General features: G+C 36.9%; 1 pseudogene and 3 gene segments (V, D, J or C); all 4 read right to left on the bottom strand.

Annotated features, from left to right (window-relative positions):
* Positions 1-1,989: 1,989 nt before the first annotated feature.
* Positions 1,990-3,007, bottom strand: LOC132860701 (immunoglobulin heavy variable 1-3-like). The segment is given in 2 exon segments: positions 1,990-2,306; positions 2,965-3,007. Coding segments are annotated over 2 exon segments (360 nt in total).
* Positions 3,008-5,582: 2,575 nt separating this feature from the next.
* LOC132861592 (Ig heavy chain V region 6.96-like) lies at positions 5,583-6,077 on the bottom strand. The segment is given in 2 exon segments: positions 5,583-5,947; positions 6,032-6,077. Coding segments are annotated over 2 exon segments (411 nt in total).
* An 871-nt stretch (positions 6,078-6,948) lies between these two features.
* On the bottom strand, positions 6,949-7,398 carry LOC132860655 (Ig heavy chain V region 5A-like; annotated as a pseudogene).
* A 2,093-nt stretch (positions 7,399-9,491) lies between these two features.
* On the bottom strand, positions 9,492-10,584 carry LOC132860654 (Ig heavy chain V region 914-like; the record flags this gene model as incomplete). The annotated part of the segment is given in 2 exon segments: positions 9,492-9,802; positions 10,542-10,584. Coding segments are annotated over 2 exon segments (354 nt in total), but the record flags the coding sequence as incomplete, so codon positions are not given.
* Positions 10,585-19,801: the final 9,217 nt, after the last annotated feature.

Here is a 19,801-nt window from a genome sequence, read left to right as displayed (position 1 = left end):
AAAGATTCTAGATCAGGTGTTTTTAAATCTCGTGATACTGAATGATTATATGATTAGTTACAGTATATATATCCTTACACCTCTAATTCCAGTAGTTTTGCTCTCTATTAATAAGAGCACAGACATTTGTTCTCTTCTGGACTCCTGAACACATAAAACCTGCAGACGCAGACGGGGAAAATGAGCTGCAGTTTATTTACAGAGTCATTTAAAGAACCGGAATATGAACATGTCTGAATCTGAACTTGGGGTGAGCAAGAGGATGTTTTTGTATTATAACAGGGTGAATTTGCATAAACACACTTCAGCTGTTAGATTTCATAGTTTCACGAATCCTTCTTGAAAACAAGCAGCTGCTGCCCCCTACAGGTGATTTTTAATTCCTGGAGTTTGTACTAGTGATGCTGCAGTAAACATCTACATTTCAGTTTGATCTCTCGTCAGATTCTGTGCTGCTGAACAGACTCTGTGTTTCTAAATTCAGGAAATGAACCATCGACCTGTAGTGTTCCTGCAGCTGGCATCACAATCAGGAGGAATAAAAGCATGAATAGTACAGTATATAGTCCCAACTAGTCATCACAATAAAAGCTCTTGGTCTATAAAAGCTCTTGGTCTATGTTGCTTAAATCTATAACAGAGAAGGAGATTTGCATAGAGACACTCCTTATCTTAGGGTCAACATGTGATAGATTCCTCTAAATGTGAAAACCTCCTAATCTCATGAACATCTCTGAACTGTGATTATAAATCTATAATATTAGGAACATTAAGAGATGTTCTCAGGTGAATTTATGTGAAGTGAACACACTCTTCATATCAGCATATTCAGTAAGGAGTAAAACACGTGTGTGTTGTTATAGAACAATAATCAAGGATCAGGTGGTGTGATGTCAGGAATTGTAGAGGTGGTGGATGCAGGTGCTGATAATTTATTGTATAAAGTACAAACAAAACCCATGAAATTGTGTAATTCTGCACCCTTTGGCTCTACTGTGACATGAAGTTACTGCTACAAACATGAAGATAATTATTTTCTAATAATCAATGGCACTGATTACTATGATCACTTTTCCTTTTATACAGCAGCAGTCTGTAAACGGTGACAATTTATTTATTAATTAAAGAAGAATATGGTGAACTCTTTTCATGTTTATAGTTACAGTTCTTGTTGTGATAATTTTGTAAAATACACGTTGGTGATAAACGTTAGCGAATATTCTGTAAATGTTATTTATTTCCCTTGTTGTTTCTTTCAGGAAATTATGACTATAAGAGACAGTCTCAGTGTTCAATGTCTCACAGAAAGACTTAGAAATTGTGAAGTGTCTAGCTGTGACTGGGGATATGAGAATATGTTGTACTTTAATGAAGCCTACAATGTTACAGTATATTTGTTAAGCTGTAGCGCCACCTGCAGATCTTGTGAAAATGGCCTCTACATTGAATACGCTTTTCTCTTTGACCACATCTGAGATTTTTAATAAACAGCAGAATCCTGGGCACTCAAACCAGTCACCTGCAGATACACCATGTTTTTGGAGTTGTCTCTGGTCATTTCTAAACGTCCCTCAATGTCTTTGGTGTATATTGTTTTACTGGCATCAGACCAGATAACCCCAATCCATTCTAGAGCTTTTCCAGCTTGTTGTCTGATCCAGTTGTCTGATCCACACTTGCTCAGACATGTTTACACAAATTTAATTTGTTGATGTGATTATTATTAGACAAAAACACTACTTTATATAAAGTTCAGGAAAGTGTTGTGATTATAATAGTCTTTATGATGTGGAGCAATATTAGAGATATAATAATATGGATTTAAATCAATATCATTAACTTAAACAAATAACTAGATTGAAATGTTTTGTGATCATTTGTGGGATCATTTTTTTTACTTAACCTTGAATCGATCAGTGTTGTGTCTTGTGTCCTGTTATTGTGAACATCGAAGGAGGAGTTTTTGTACAGGGATGTTGTTTATTCGTCTCACTGTGGTTGCCGAGCGCAGTAATACACAGCTGTGTCTTCAGTCTGCATGTTCTGTCCTGTTAATGTCACTGTGCTGCTGGACGTGTCTCTGGAAGCCTGAAACCTGCTTTTCAGTTTCTCACTGAAGAAAGTGTTACCACTACCACATATACCTCCGATCCACTCCAGAGTTTTTCCTGCAGGTTGTCGTATCCAGTATGTACAGTAGCTGCTATCAGTTAATGAATATCCAGACACTTTACAGGTCAGAGTCAGTGACTGACCAGGAGTTAATACTGTGGATCCGGTCTGGATCAGCTCAACACTGTGAACACCTGTTAAAGAAAAGCTCTTGGTCTTTGTTGCTTAAATACATAACAGAGAAGGACATTTGCATAGAGACACTCCTTATCTTAGGGTCAATTTTTAAAAATGACTTTGTGTGACTGTGTTTTAAAATGCTGCAAATGATTCTGACTTCATTCCAGTGGAAGAAAGTGAAAGTGTGACTGAGATGATTTATTAGTTACACTGAGAGGATGTCTGTAACATGTCTCATAAGGTTTTTGTAAGAGGAATCCACTATTCTGTCTCACTGTGTGTAACGAGCGCAGTAATACACAGCTGTGTCTTCAGTCTGCATGTTCTGTCCTCCAATTGTTATTGTGTTAGTAGAAGTGTCTCTGGAGATGCTGAACTTATTTTTCAGTTTCTCACTGTAAGCTGTACTCCCACCAGCATAGATGATTCCAATCCACTCCAGAGCTTTTCCTGCAGGTTGTCGAATCCAAGCTGTATGATGGCTCGTAACTGAATATGAAACCTTGCACTGGATGGAGAGACTCTGGCCTGGCTGGACTGTCATGGAAGCAGGCTGAGTCAGTTCCACACCATGCACATCTGTGGAGGAAAACACATGGTGATATCTCACACAATATATGCTGCACCTTTATTCTTCATCTAGTAAATGAATGAATTTGATAAAGCACTCACAAGAAGCAGCTGCCAGCAGGAGCAGTAGAGATGTAGAGAACATGGTGTGTGTTGTTTGGACTGGAGTCTTCTCTGTTCTCCAAAGTTTAACACACACCATCACATCATATAAATAGAGTGAGATCCAGCTCTGACACTTGGATTTGTTTATCTGCTGATGATGGGAGGAGATTGTATCTGAGATGTATTTAAAGGAGGTTGTGTGGGTTCATAAACTCAACTCTTTCTCTTTGTAGTTGTTAAAAGGTTTCCTTACAATATTCATCCTATAATTGATCTTATATTGTGATTTACATCATTCAATTTCTAGCATGAAGTAGTTAATGCTTATAAGCCTGTTATATAAAAGACGTTTAATTCCTGTAGAAGCCGTGAGGGTGTACTTATATTTTCACACATGGCTTCTCCAGATTAGCTTTATTTTTGTTAAATAAATAATGGCATGATGTAATATGTCATGTGTTCTTGTTCATCTGAGGTTTTATTGCCTGATTTTAAGACCTGCTAAAAACTAGATTATTTTTTATTATGTCTTAATAGTTAAACCCAGAATTCAAGAGGGTGCACTTTCTTTTTCACATGACTGCAAAAATGTTGAGAAGTAAATTAATGAACTTTCATCAGTATAAATGTCCAATGTTCAGAATAGTCCAGTAAAAGTCAGCAGCAAAAATTTCATTCACATTCAAGAATCTCCAAATGTAGGTTTGTCATGTGACTATAGTAAGTCTGTGTTTTTGTACTGATGTCTAAGGGGAAGTATCACTGTGTGTGACGGGCGCAGTAATAAACTGCAGTGTCTTCTGTCCTCATGCTGTTCATCTGCAGATACACCTGCTTCTTACTGTCGTCTCTGGAGATGGTGAAGCGGCCTTTAACAGCATTAGAGTAATATATGCTACTGTAGTGGATAGTTGCAACCCATTCCAGCCCTTTTCCAGGTCCCTGTCTGATCCAAGCCATGTAATAGCTACCAAAGTTAAATCCAGAGGCTGTGCAGGTCAGTTTATGAGACTGATCAGGTTTGATGGTCACTGGATCAGACTCGATCAGTGTCTGACTGCAGGAATCTGAAATAGAAGAATATATAAAAGTAGGAGTTAAAGTTAAAAATGAATGAATTTAAAATATTTTAATTCTTTAATAATTAATACTAACATTGAATGAAGATTGCTAGAGTAAAGTAACTCAAAACTCTGTCTAGTCCCATCTCAAAGAATTAAAATGATTCCTGCTGCTGTAAATGAACACAAACTGCTGCTATGTTGTTGGGCTGAATGTTTCAGCATAAATGGTTCAAACACAGGATTTGGTTTGCATGACACACCCACTAGAGATATAAAAACATCATGTGTTTCAGACAAAACATTGCTGTGTTGAGTGCAGCTCTGCAGCTGTTAATCACACTCACACCCCGTTTCATCGCCATATCAATTTAATGTGGAAAATAATTCAGCTGTTTGTTATTATTAATAATGATATGAACGTGTTGCGATGTAATTAACGCTTCCTGAACTACATTGAACATTATAATCAAACCATGTAACCGAACATGACGTTAATTCTGGTATAGGCTGAAACCCTCTAGAGGATTTATCTGACGAATCCAGAGAGAAAGAGCTGAGAAGATTCTAGATCAGGTGTTTTTACATCCTAAAAAAGATTTGTAATCTCTAGTGAGCAGAAGAGAAAGCTGAAATCTAATATCTAGTGAATGAGTGTGTGAATGTGTAACATGACCAGAATGTACGCTCAGTGTTCCTGGGATGGACTCTGGAGCCTGCACTCTGACCCAATAAAACACTTCCTAATGATGACCGAGTGACTGAATACATTACCCTGATTATTGTCTGGTGATACTGAATGATTATATGATTAGTTACAGTATATATATCCTTACACCTCTAATTCCAGTAGTTTTGTTCTCTATTAATAAGAGCACAGACATTTGTTCTCTTCTGGACTCCTGAACACATAAAACCTGCAGACGCAGACGGGGAAAATGAGCTGCAGTTTATTTACAGAGTCATTTAAAGAACCGGAATATGAACATGTCTGAATCTGAACTTGGGGTGAGCAAGAGGATGTTTTTGTATTATAACAGGGTGAATTTGTATAAACACACTTCAGCTGTTAGATTTCATAGTTTCATGAATCCTTCTTGAAAACAAGCAGCTGCTGCCCCCTACAGGTGATTTTTAATTCCAGGAGTTTGTAGTAGTGATGCTGCAGTAAACATCTACATTTCAGTTTGATCTCTCGTCAGATTCTGTGCTGCTGAACAGACTCTGTGTTTCTAAATTCAGGAAATGAACCATCGACCTGTAGTGTTCCTGCAGCTGGCATCACAATCAGGAGGAATAAAAGCATGAATAGTACAATATATAGTCCCAACTAGTCATCACAATCATTGTCCTAGAGCTGATTTACCTCAAGTCAAATACGTAAAGACATCATAATGTAAATGTGATACATAACATGTGGATTATTATTTTTATTAATATTAATAACTGCTAGAAGAGATTGGAATAAAGAGGAAGACCTGAGTGCTGAGTGTGAATAGATGATGTTGTTTATAATAAATGTCTCTGAGTTGCAGCTTCCTGCTGAGGGAATATTTACAGCTCACGAGGACGTGCTTGTGTGAGTTTTTGTACAGCTCTGGAGTCTGTTGTGTCAGACTCTCGTGCACAGTAATAAACTGCCGTGTCTTCAGCTTTCAGACTCTTCACTTCTAGGTACAGCAAGTTTTTATTGGTATCTTTATTGATGGAGAACTGGCCCTGTAGAGACTGAGCGAATATTGTGCCAGTGCCACCATCAATGAGCCCGATCCACTCCAGTCCTTGTCCTGGTTTCTGACGGATCCAGTGCATGTAGTAGCTGCTCATTGAGAATACGGAGACAGTACAGGACAGAGTGACCGACTCTCCAGGTCTCTTCACCACAGAATCAGAGGAGGTCAGGGGCTGTCCATAAGAATCTGGGAGAGAAGAATAGAACTCAGTAATGTTATATTATACTGATTATAATGCTAATAATCTTCGCATAAAAAACATAAACATACATGAAATGAGTAGCAATAAAATACACTGTCCTAAAATCATCCTCATCATCTCTGAGTTCTGCTTCACCCAGATTTAAAGTGTATGGGAGTGTTATCTCTTACAGAGCTCACTGTAAACTAGAGCAGACAAGAACATGCTGTTTATACACCACTCTATTTGAATAGGGAGCGTCCATGACCACTATGGAGGTGTTCAACCCACAACCACACGCTGCTCACTGGATAGATGAGTGGATGATAAGGTACTATGTAAATCTCTACAACAGAATGTTTCTCTATCAGAAAGGGAACCAAATCGAATCATTTTTAGAAGACACCTCACTCATCTAAGGAACACATTAGGAAACCTAAATGTAGGAATGGTTACGTAGTGATGGTTTATTTCACACAGACGGCTTTCTCCTGCTCCTGTATTGAGAAGGAGTAAAGCTCAGTGACAGAAAGTAAGGAATAAAACACTTGGGGAGGTTTTGTTACAGAAAAATAATCAACAATGAACCAAAGCAGAGTTTCTGTTATCATCACAACATGAAGTTTTTTTTTCATCACTATTTACAATTTTTCTTTTCTTTTTAATTTATTTATAGTTATGTTTAATCTTGTGTTAGGGCCAGAAAAACAAGTTATTTCCTGTTATCGTGTTCATTATTACAGCTAGAAACAGTCCTTCCCTCAACACTTGTCCTGAAACTGAGGAAAAAGAACAAACTTTTCTGTCCTGAAGACTTTCTCATGCTGTAAATAAAATCAAATTTTATATTTTCCAATTATTTGAGAAGATTTTAAATAATGTATGAGGATTTGGAATGTAGGGATTAGTTACTCAGTAAAATGTAGTTATTATTTAATTAAAGAAGTGAATTGTGATGAGGTTTTTGTGCAGCACTGCAGCTTGTTGTGTCACTGTGTGGATCACGAGCGCAGTAATACACAGCTGTGTCTTCAGTCTGCATGTTCTGTCCTCTCAGTGTCACCGTGCTGCTGGAGGCATCTTTAGAAATACTGAACTTGCTTTTTAGAGACTCTTTATGATACGTGCTTCCACCCCCCAAATGTAGTTTATCCATTCCAGAGTTTTCCCTGCAGGTTGTCGAATCCAAGCTGTGGCGTAGCTGCTATCAGTAACTGAGTAACCGGATACTTTACAGCTGAGGATTAAAGAATCTCCAGGCTTTAACATCACTGAGGTGTCCTGAGTGAGCTCTACTGCACATTCCACATCTGAAAAAAAGACATGTCACAATTCCAGTCAAAAATCTATGTACAGTAGGTTATAACTGCAGGAATTTACTAGCAGCTCTGAGATCATTAGTGAAGTGAAACTCACAGGATGAAGCTGCCAGCAGCAGCAGAACTGGAAGGAACATCGTATAACTAAAAGCAGTGCTAAACTCTCCAGAGCCCACAGTGACCGTGGCTGATATTTCTCTATATGTAGCTGTAAGGGGAACATTTTACATATTCATTTGCATATTGTTATGCTGGTTTTCTACAGGTGTCAATAATCACAGTGAAAAATGTTCCTTAGTGTTTAAATTAGTTTGTATTTATTTAACACTGAATCTTGTAAGTTACATTTAGTATGTAAATGACTTTCATCCTTTGATTTTAAACTGCTTCTATAGTTCTCACTCTGTCTCTGTTTGTAGTATTAGTTAACGCTCCCTAACACTCCTGCTGCTTGGGTTTAGATTTTTCTTGCACTGTGATACACATAAATGCATAAATATAAAAGTGTCAAACTGTAGAATTTCTAAAATACACAGAATCCAAAAAATCAATAATCTGTCCAGTGAGTTAAACTGGGACTGGGATGACTGGGATGACTGGGATGACTTGGATGGAAGACTGGGTTGCGTATTACAGTGTGTATTGTGACTGTGATCTGTGTAATATAGTGTATATTGAACATGGGATGTGTGTATTACAGTGTGTATTGTGACTGTGATGTGTGTGTTACAGTGTGTATTGGGACTGGGATGTGTGTATTACAGTGTATATTGGGACTGGGATGTGTGTATTACAGTGTGTATTGGGAATGGGATGTGTATATTACAGTGTGTATTGAGACTGGGATGTGTGTATTACAGTGTGTATTGGGACTGGGATGTGTGTATTGCAGTGTGTATTTGGACTGGGATGTGTGTATTACAGTGTGTATTGGGACTGTGATGTGTGTATTACAGTGTGTATTGGGACTGGGATGTGTGTATTACAGTGTGTATTGGGACTGGGATGTCTACTAGTTTGTTGGTTTGAGGAACAGTCAGAACCACATTCACACAGCATCACATGGACCAACAAAGAAAATATATTTATATATATTTTATCAGCATGGTTTAAAAGAGAAAACACTCAGATACAGTATCAGCAGTAACATAGTAAATCATTTGGTTTAACCAAATCAATTAATTTGGAAAACATTATTAGTCTTAATGATTATGACACTGAGCTCTTTTCCTAGCTTAACATCTACTGTACTTCCACAGTTCTCAGTCTGTGAATTCAATTCGATTCATTGTATTTATTTAGCACATTTAACAATGGACATTGTCCCAAATCAGCTTTACAAAAGTACAGAAACATAGAATAACAATATTAAAGTTTAAAATTATTATTTATCTTTTACATCTATCCCTATTGAGCAAGTCTGAGGTGACATTTCAAGGAAAAACTCTTTGAGATGATGTGAGGAAGAAACCTTGAGAGGAACCAGGTTTAGAAGGAAACCTCATTCTCATTTTGGTGACACTGACAGGAAATAATGTCAATGTAAATAATGTCCTTTATACAACAGTTTGTAGTCAGTTTGTCACAATGTGAAATGTAGGCAATAAATATTAGATATATTCAAGGAATTAAATAAATATTATATCAGTCTGAACTGATATTCATATTTATCACTGAACAACACAAACGTGTCCAGTCCTTCATGATGTTGTCATTTTTTAGCTAATCCTGGTTTTCTGATGATCCATTAATAAAAATTTGGTGAGATGATAAAACACTTTGTGTTTCTTTTTCCTTTTAATTTGTACATTACCAGAAATTCTTGATCAAATTATACAATCTTCACATTTAATTGCATGGGATTCTTATTAATTATTAGATTTAGATTGAGGAGTTTTTGGATGGTTTTTGTTCATTCAGGATGAAGAGTTAAAGCCTGAGTGCTGAGTGTGAATGGATGTTGTTCTTTATAATAAATGTCTTTTTTAGACACATTTCATTTCAACTAGTTATAAAAAGAGACTATTATTCCTAAGTAAACTTTTATTTATTTATTTTATTAATGCCAGTGTTGGTGTCTAAGCTGTAATATATTTATTTATCATTGTTATATCTGTTTATAATTGTAATATGGGGATTAGTTACTCAGTAAAATTTTGTTGTTATTTAATTAAAGAAGTGAATTGTGATGAGGTTTTTGTGCAGCACTGCAGCTTGTTGTGTCACTGTGAGCTTCACGAGCGCAGTAATACACAGCTGTGTCTTCAGTCTGCATTTTCTGTCCTCTCAGTGTCACTGTGCTGCTGGACGTGTCTCTGGAAACCTGAAACCTGCTTTTCAGTTTCTCACTGTAGTAAGTGTCACCACCACCACATATCGCTCCGATCCATTCCAGAGTTTTTCCTGCAGGTTGTCGTATCCAGTGTGTACAGTAGCTGCTATCAGTTAATGAATATCCAGACGCTTTACAGGTCAGAGTCAGTGACTGACCAGGAGTTAATACTGTGGATCCGGTCTGGATCAGCTCAACACTGTGAACACCTGTTAAAGAAAAGTTATTTTAATGATGTAAAAGCAAAAAGCTTTAAGGAACCAAAACTGTATTACATGTCAAATGTAAAAACACTTACAGTGTACGGCTGCCAGCAGCAGCAGCAGTAGGGATGTAGAGATCATGGTGTGTGTTGGAGTAGAAGAAGTAAAAGCTCTTGGTCTTTGTTGCTTAAATATATAACAGAGGAGGACATTTGCATAGAGACACTCCTTATCTTAGGGTCAACATGGGATGGATTCTTATATATATAAATATAAATGAGAAAACCTCCTCATCTTTTAAACATGTCTGTATTTTTTAGAGATATCTATCACTGCAGCTTTAGTTTATGTTTGAACCAATAAGAAGCTTAAGGCAGGTGTTAATGAGTAAGTTTATACACTATCAGGTGTTTTCAGGTGAATCTATAATAAGAAAACTCACAGAAATTATTATTCATTTAAATCAGGAAGTTATTTTTTATACATGTATTGCTATATTTAATTTAGAACCTTACATTATAACAGCATTATAAAATACATCTTGTCATGTTACTGAGAAACCTCACAACCACAGGAGGATGTAGTTACATAAATTATAGTGTTTTTATTTGTCCAACCTGTGTTTAACAACCCAAATAACTAATCCCGCATTATGGAAAGAGTGAAGAAGAAGAGAAAATGTAGATATTTGTCTGATAATGACTGATACTGAATGCATATCTTCCAAAATTCTCCACACACTTACCAGATGTAGCTGTTAACAGCAAGAGTAGAAGTGTAGAGAACATGGTTTGATCTGAACCTGAACCCAGACCCTCACTTCTCCTGAGTATACCTCTAATCATTTATGAAGGGGTTTGATTTGCATGACAGTGTTTAGGCTTTCAGAAGACATGAGGCATTTCCTACTAATGTTAAAACAACACAATCACAAAATATTAGTTTCTTACAATGTAGCTGATGAAACAGTGTGGATGAGATGAGATGGTGATAAAATGCCGCTGGAACGTCTTAATAAGAATAAGAATGTAATGATGTAAATCCCAGGAGAACATGTTCTCATATTTATGACACAGTCAGTCCTTTCAGCCACAACATGTTGCTTAAATGGTGTGTGAATAAATCACACACCAATTTTGTTGAGCTCTGCTGCCTCCTTCAGTTGTTTCAGTTATTGAACCTCAGACTATAGCCTTATTCGGACGGGACTAGTTTTACAGGGGGTCGTTAGAGAAATTTCAGTTTCACAGACATACTTTGTGATTTTAATCCCGTCCAAATCTGCCATTTCTGTCTTTTTCTCACATGACCTGTGTCAAAATTCCAGAGCAAATTACCTACAGCAAAATTTTTTTTTGCATCAAAGTTTTTCAGCAAATCGGCGCTCCTCTGAGAAATCTAATCCCGTCTGAATGCGAATGTCTGTGATTGCCGAAAATGTTTTTTCCAAAACGCGTTTTCTTGTCTGTTTCATTCAACATGAACTACCGTATTAACCCTTACACACCGGTATTCAAGTTTCTGCTTTCTGCACACCAATAATGGATGTAAATGTGTTTGCTACCCTGCGAAGAAATAAAAAAATGAAATCAATAAGAAGAGCCAAATCACGTAAATTGTTAATACTGGCTACTGTAATCAGTTTCAGGTAAGAGTACTTTCATTTCTATAGTCAATTACATAACGTGAAAATTATATAAAAACGTATTTATTCCAGTGGGTTTATAAGGAGTTCTATATAGAAATATGACCATACGCAATCCACGCATCCTGGACATGTGGTCTTGTGCAACGACCACATGTAAAACACAGACACTCCTACCTCCGTAATAAACACAGAGATGTTAGTCCCGTCTGAATCCATACACGAAATGACAGACATTGGCTGAAAAAAAATCTAACTCAAACGTCGTTCCCGTCCGAATAGGGCTTATGAGAACAGACTGTGTGTTAACACAACACACTGCTGGAAACATGCTTTATTTTTTAATCCACTCATTAAACACTGATTCCAACTGCTGGTTAAAAATCCTGTAAAATGAAGGGATAAATAATGGTTCAGAATGAAGACTCTTTCAATAATGTTTTCTTTTTTATTTAAAAATGACTTTGTGTGACTGTGTTTTAAAATGCTGCAAACGATTCTGACTTCATTCCAGTGGAAGAAAGTGAAAGTGTGACTGAGATGATTTATTAGTTACACTGAGAGGATGTCTGTAACATGTCTCATAAGGTTTTTGTAAGAGGAATCCACTATTCTGTCTCACTGTGGTTCACGAGAAAATACCTCAAAGTTTCCCAGTAGGAGCAAGATCATTTGAGTAAACAATTTGTGTCAAGTTTGCTCTCAAAATGGCAGGGAAAAAAGGTGATGATCATTTGTGCCCATGTGTATGATGTGGCTCTTTGTGGTAACACAGTAAAAAATGTGGCTCTGTTGTGGCTCAGGTTCAGTTGTGCTTCCGCCTCCTTTTGGTAACATTACGCTGAAATAGAGCATGCGGAGCTGCGTAATGCAATCTAGGAGCAGTGATTCGCTAAACCTCCCTTATTGCAGTCGCAATTTTATTATTATTTTTTTTATTTTGTAGTAACGAGTAACGAAGATGCCTAGTGGAAATATAGCAGAGTAAAAGTATACATTTTATCTAGAAAATGTAGTGGAGTAAAAGTGAAAGTGAAAGTTGACATACATTAAATTTAAATAGCGAAGTAAAGTACAGATACATGAAATTTCTACTTAAGTACAGTAACGAAGTATTTGTACTTTGTTACATTACAACACTGCTAACCAGTAGAGTTCTGGTAAATGGTTTCGTTCAGACGTGGTGCTTGCTTGGTAGAATGCGACTCGCATTGCGTCTCTGCCTGTCGGAGATTTTTTTCTTTTTTAAACCTTCAGCTGTCTCTAACCAGTAACCAGACACTGTGTGTCTGACAAGTTTTTGCTGTATTTCATAAAAACATAAAGGTAGTAAGCTAGTGTTATAAATATTACAAATTAATTATTACCGTTTAAAGCCCCGCCCATTTCAATACAAGCCCCGCCTACTTCTAGTACAGATACAGATACAGATAATTCATATGGTTAACAGATACGGATACAGATACAGATAATGCTGTACTCGCTCATCACTAGTTAAAACTTCGTTCTTCCATCTCAGAAATATTGCCAGATTGCGTCCAATTCTGTCATTTTCTGTTGCTGAGAGACTGATCAACACTTTTGTGTTTTCCCGTATTGATTACTGCAATGCCTTGTTGACTGGGGTGTCTAAAGCTACCTTAAATAAATTACAGGTATAGTGCAAAATTCGGCAGCGAGAATACTTACTAGAACAAAGTTAAAAGATCACATTACTCCCGTTCTGGAGTCCTTGCACTGGCTCCCCGTTAGGTTTAGGGTTGATTTTAAGATTCTGATGCTTACCTACAAGGCCTTACACGGGTTAGCTCCGCAATATTTGGCTGATCTTTTAATTCCTTATATTCCATCTCGCGATCTTCGTTCTTCGGAAACTGGTCTTTTAACTGTTCCTTTAACTCAGTTTAAAATCGATGGGAGATAGGGCCTTCTCTTCACTAGCTCCAAAACTGTGGAATTCATTATCAACTGAGATAAGGCAAGCAACATCTCTTGGCACTTTTAAATCTCTGCTTAAAACTTATTTTTTTTAGGGTAGCTTTTAATTTGACTAATTGTGATTTTACATAGTGCTTATTTTATTGTCTATTTTTGTTGCTTTAATTTTAATCTTTATATTATGTGTGTAATTTTGTTGCTTTTATTTTGCTTTTGTAAAGAGCTTTGAGATGTTCTTTTAAAGGCGCTATAGAAAATAAAGGTTATTATTATTATTATTATTATTATTATTATTATTATTATTATTATTATTATTATTATTATTATTATTATTTTATTAATTCCAGTGTTGGTGTCTATGTTGAAATATTTGTAATATGAGGATTAGTTACTCAGTAAAATGTAGTTGTTATTTAATTAAGGAAGTGAATTGTGATGAGGTTTTTTTGCAGCACTGCACTTTAAGTTTATAGTCACAGTTATTGTTAGGAATTTTTTGTGAAATGTATGTATTCAATAATCACTGATTGAAGTCGGACATTTTTTTTTAAATGTTATTTATTTCCCTCTTTGTTCCTTTGTGGGAATTTGACAATAAGAGACAGTATCACAGAAATATATAAAAAATATGGAGTATCTAGATCTGACTGAGGATATGAGAATATGTTGTACTTTAAAGAAACCTACAATGTTATAGTATACGGTATTTTTTTGAGCTGTAGCGCCACCTGCAGATCTTATGAAAATGCCCTTTATATTGAATGCATTTTTCTCTTTGACCACATCTGGGGGAGGATTTTGTACAGCTGATTAACATGTTTGTACCACTGTGATATCTAGCACAGTAATAAACAGCAGAATCCTGGGCACTCAAACCAGTCAGCTGCAGATACACCATGTTTTTGGAGTTGTCTCTGGTCATTTCCAAACGTCCCTCAATGTTTTTGGTGAATATTGTTTTACTGGCATCAGACAGATAACCCCAATCCATTCTAGAGCTTTTCCAGCTTGTTGTCTGATCCAGTTCATGCCATAGCCACCAAAGTTAAACTCAGATCCTTTACAGGAAAGACTCAGAGTTTCTCCAGGTTTTCTCCAGGGAATAGACTCAAGATTCATCATGAGAACTCACCTATGAGGCTGATTAGTAGCAGGAATAAAGAGAGTGGGATCTTCATGGTGAGTGTTGATGAGACTCGATCGCTCCACTCAGCTCAGCTGCACATAAATACTGCATGGACACACAGCAGTCTGGATTTGCATCATGACGTCATGATAGAAAACATGTGGGAGTCATGATGATGTAACAGAGAGGAAAAGCAACTAATCCTTCAACCTACATTATCATAAGTTCTTGTTAGTGATATAATTATTACAGTGTTTATCATCATTAGCTTTAATCTCTTTGTTCTCATTTGTGGATTATTTATTTATTTATTTATTTATTTATTTAACATTTTCTAAGATTTGTATACATCAGTGTTGTGTCTTGTGTCCTGTTATTGTGAACACTGAAAGAGGAGTTTTTGTACAGGGATGTTGTTTATTCCTCTCACTGTGGTCTTCGAGCGCAGTAATACACAGCTGTGTCTTCAGTCTGCATGTTCTGTCCTCCAATTGTTATTGTGTTAGTAGAAGTGTCTCTGGAGATGCTGAACTTATTTTTCAGTTTCTCACTGTAAGCTGTACTCCCACCACTCCAGCTGATTCCAATCCACTCCAGAGCTTTTCCTGCAGGTTGTCGTATCCAAGCTGTAGCATAGCTCGTAACTGAATATGAAACCTTGCACTGGATGGAGAGACTCTGGCCTGGCTGGACTGTCATGGAAGCAGGCTGAGTCAGTTCCTCACCATGCACATCTGTGGAGGAAAACACATGGTGATATCTCACACAATATATGCTGCACCTTTATTCTTCATCTAGTAAATGAATGAATTTGATAAAGCACTCACAAGAAGCAGCTGCCAGCAGGAGCAGTAGAGATGTAGAGAACATGGTGTGTGTTGTTTGGACTGGAGTCTTCTCTGTTCTCCAAAGTTTAACACACACCATCACATCATATAAATAGAGTGAGATCCAGCTCTGACACTTGGATTTGTTTATCTGCTGATGATGGGAGGAGATTGTATCTGAAATGTATTTATATCATGAGGAGGAGATTCATCTGATGGAGGATGTGTTGGTTTATAAACTCAACTTTCAACAAGATTTTTTATTTGGAACGTTGTCTTTGGAGTTGTAAACATGTTTTCTCACAATATTTATGCTATAATTGATCTAAACAATAACTGTAAAATTTCTAAAAAAAACACTGATTATTGTAGTTAAATATGAATCAGTTTTGCAGAATCCCAATAATCAAATATCTGTCCGGTGAGTTAAATGAAGCTGGACAACGATTATAATGTATAAAGTGAGAGAGTTTCTTTACAAAGACTGACATCTAGAGGCACATAAAGAATTATAATTATAATAATAGCTTAAATTGTAAGTTACAAGAAGCTTTGGTATAGATTGGTGTTGTATTAATGATGGATTAACTGTGTATTCACTTGTGTTCAGGACAACAATTTATTTTAATGTTGAGACAAAGATGAAACTTTATGTAGATATCTTTGAACTACAGAAGTGTCTTAGCTCTGCTAGCTCATATATACCAGACCCCTCTGGGGACATGTGTACTGTAGAGAGAGGAAAATGACCAGGGATGTTTTTGTACAGGGCTTCAGTGAGTTTGTAGTGTTGTGTGTCTGGCACAGTAATACACAGCCGTGTCCTCGACCTGAAAGTTTTGTCCTCTTAAATAAACTGTGCTGCTGGATTTGTCCTGGCTGAGACTGATCTTGCTCTTCATCGTGTCTTTGAGATCAGTGCTATCACCGCTATACAGATATCCGAGACATTCCAGTGCTTTTCCAGCAGGTTGCCGTATCCAGTTAATACAATAACTCGACACTGAGATCTTACAAGAGATGGAGAACGACTCTCCAGGCTTCACCAGCACAGAGTCTGTCTGAGTGAGCTCCACACCTCCAACACCACCTGTGAATAAGAGCGACAGAACATCATCAAAAGTCATCAAGTCATTTTCACAAAACGAGAATTAAATCTAAATTCATTCAGCCGACACGGAGACGTACAGAATGCAGCTGAAAGCAGCAGCAACACTGATAATGACAGCATTGTTGTTGATATAAATGTGAAGTGAAGTAAAATGCTCAGCTGCTCTCCTCCTCCTCACTACACACTCACACACACACACACACACTCACACAGACCTCCTTAATGTAAGAGACACAAGTGGAGGATTTGCATGAAATGCATCATCATGATCTTGAAGTCTCAGGTTTACTCATTTATACATTAATGTTCTTCCTCTTAGAAGAATTGGTCTTATAGTGAAATGAACAAAACACTAACGTGTCTTTGTGATTAACTGAACTGAACATATTCAATCAACAATCGTCTAAAATGAGCCTCACATGATAAAGTCACAGTTTCTGTGTTCAGAAGGTGTAAGTTACATTTCTATAACAGAAGCTGTGTATTTTGATGTGTGTATTACAGTGTGTATTTGGACTGGGATGTGTGTATTACAGTGTGTATTGGGACTGGGATGTGTGTATTACAGTGTGTATTGGGACTGGGATTTGTGTATTACAGTGTTTATTGGGACTGTGATGTGTGTATTACAGTGTGTATTGGGACTGGGGTGTGTATTACAGTGTGTATTGGGACTGTGATGTGTGTGTTACAATGTGTATTGGGACTGGGATGTGTGTTACAGTGTGTGTTGGGACTGTGATGTGTGTATTACAGTGTGTATTGGGACTGGTGTGTGTGTATTACAGTGTTTATTGGGACTGTGATGTGTGTATTACAGTGTGTATTGGGATTGGGATGTGTGTATTACAGTGTGTATTGGGACTGGTGTGTGTGTATTACAGTGTTTATTGGGACTGTGATGTGTATATTACAGTGTGTATTGGGATTGGGATGTGTGTATTACAGTGTGTATTGGGACTGGGATGTGTGTATTACAGTGTGTATTGGGATTGGGATGTGTGTATTACAGTGTGTATTGGAACTGTGATGTGTGTATTACAGTGTGTATTGGGATTGGGATGTGTGTATTACAGTGTGTATTGGGACTGGGATGTGTGTATTACAGTGTGTATTGGGACTGTGATGTCTACTAGTTTGTTGGTTTGAGGAACAGTCAGATCCACATTAACACAGTACGCTGACAGAGCTGTTATTTCTACCTGTGGACTTTTTCCAGCGTTTTCAGGAGCTTAGAATAGTTAATTTATATTTTCATTCCTAATAATTACTTTAGGCCACGCCCACTTTAGGGTTATATCCAGGTATCTTTGCTTCAGTTGTGTGACACGAAAGTCATGTGAGCAAAAGGGTGCTATTTTTATAACAGGGTGAATTTGCATGAATCAGCTGTTAGATTTCATAGTTTCATGAATCCTTCTTGAAAACAAGCAGCTGCTGCCCCCTACAGGTGCAGATACAAAATATTATAATGTTCTTGCTGCCAATTAAAAAATAACTTTCACATGGACCAACAATAAAAATAAAGAAAGTAGGAAGTCAGAATTGGAGCATTTTTATCAGCATGGTTTAAAAGAGAGTAAACACTCAGACACAGTATCAGCAGTAACATAGTAAATCATTTGGTTTAACCAAATCAATTAATAGGGAAATTAATATTAATTTTTTCCCCTAGATTTGTGAACATCTACTTCCATAGTTCTTAATCTGTTAATTCAATTTACTTTATTTATATAACACATTTAACAATGGATATTTTCTCAAAGCAGCTTTAAAAAAGAAAAGAAACATAAAATAAAAATTTTAAAATTAAAGTTTAAATTTTGTAACATTTTTTGTAACAGACTGTGAGCTTTTCTTGTGTCTGTAGTAAGTCTGTGTTTTTGTATTGATGTCTAAGGGGAAGTATCACTGTGTGCTGTATCTCCCTCGGGCACAGTAATAAACTGCAGTGTCTTCTGTCCTCATGCTGTTCATCTGCAGATACACCTGCTTCTTACTGTCGTCTTTGGAGATGGTGAAGCGGCCCTTAACAGTGCTGGAGTAATATATGTAACTACTACTGTAGATGCTTGCAACCCATTCCAGCCCTTTTCCAGGCGCCTGTCTGATCCAAGTCATGTAATAGCCACTAATGTCTAATCCAGAGGCTGTGCAGGTCAGTTTATGAGACTGATCAGGTTTGATGGTCACTGGATCAGACTCGATCAGTGTCTGACTGCAGGAATCTGAAATAGAAGAATATGTAGGAATTAACATTAATAGTAGAATATGTAGGAATTAACATTAAAACAGGAACAAAACATTTTTTTAAATGATGTAATAAATAATACTAACATTGAATGAAGATTGCTAGAGTAAAGTAACTCAAAACTCTGTCTAGTCCCATCTCAAAGAATTAAAATGATTCCTGCTGCTGTAAATGAACACAAACTGCTGCTATGTTGTTGGGCTGAATGTTTCAGCATAAATGGTTCAAACACAGGATTTGGTTTGCATGACACACCCACTAGAGATATAAAAACATCATGTGTTTCAGACAAAACATTGCTGTGTTGAGTGCAGCTCTGCAGCTGTTAATCACACTCACACCCCGTTTCATCTCCATATCAATTTAATGTGGGAAATAATTCAGCTGTCTGTTATTATTAATAATGACATGAACGTGTTGTGATGTAATTAACGCTTTCCTGAACTACATTGAACATTATAATCAAACCGTGTAACCAAACATGACGTTCATTCTGGTATAGGCTGAAACCCTCTAGAGCCTTTATCTGACAAATCCAGAGAGAAAGAGCTGAGAAGATTCTAGAGCAGGTGTTTTTAAATCTCGTGATACTGAATGATTATATGATTAGTTACAGTATATATATCCTTACACCTCTAATTCCAGTAGTTTTGTTCTCTATTAATAAGAGCACAGACATTTGTTCTCTTCTGGACTCCTGAACACATAAAACCTGCAGACGCAGACGGGGAAAATGAGCTGCAGTTTATTTACAGAGTCATTTAAAGAACCGGAATATGAACATGTCTGAATCTGAACTTGGGGTGAGCAAGAGGATGTTTTTGTATTATAACAGGGTGAATTTGCATAAACACACTTCAGCTGTTAGATTTCATAGTTTCATGAATCTTTCTTGAAAACAGGGCTGTCAATTGTCACACATTGAGAGTGACAGTCACTCATTTGGGTCTTTTCTCACGCTCTCCTGCCACAAATCGTATTTCTCACGCAGAAAAACTTTTTGACTATTTATCATATATTTAATAAGCCACAGCACCCAAAATGTATCAGTCCGCACCGCTATCTCTATGGAACCGCTCAGGAATCAATTTTAGTCGAGCCTGACAC

This window comes from Tachysurus vachellii, chromosome 18, assembly GCF_030014155.1.
Source record: "Tachysurus vachellii isolate PV-2020 chromosome 18, HZAU_Pvac_v1, whole genome shotgun sequence".
Classification (NCBI taxonomy): Eukaryota; Metazoa; Chordata; class Actinopteri; order Siluriformes; family Bagridae; genus Tachysurus; species Tachysurus vachellii.
The sequence above is the reverse complement of the archived record's forward strand: the minus strand, read 5'-3'. Positions and strand labels throughout refer to the sequence as shown.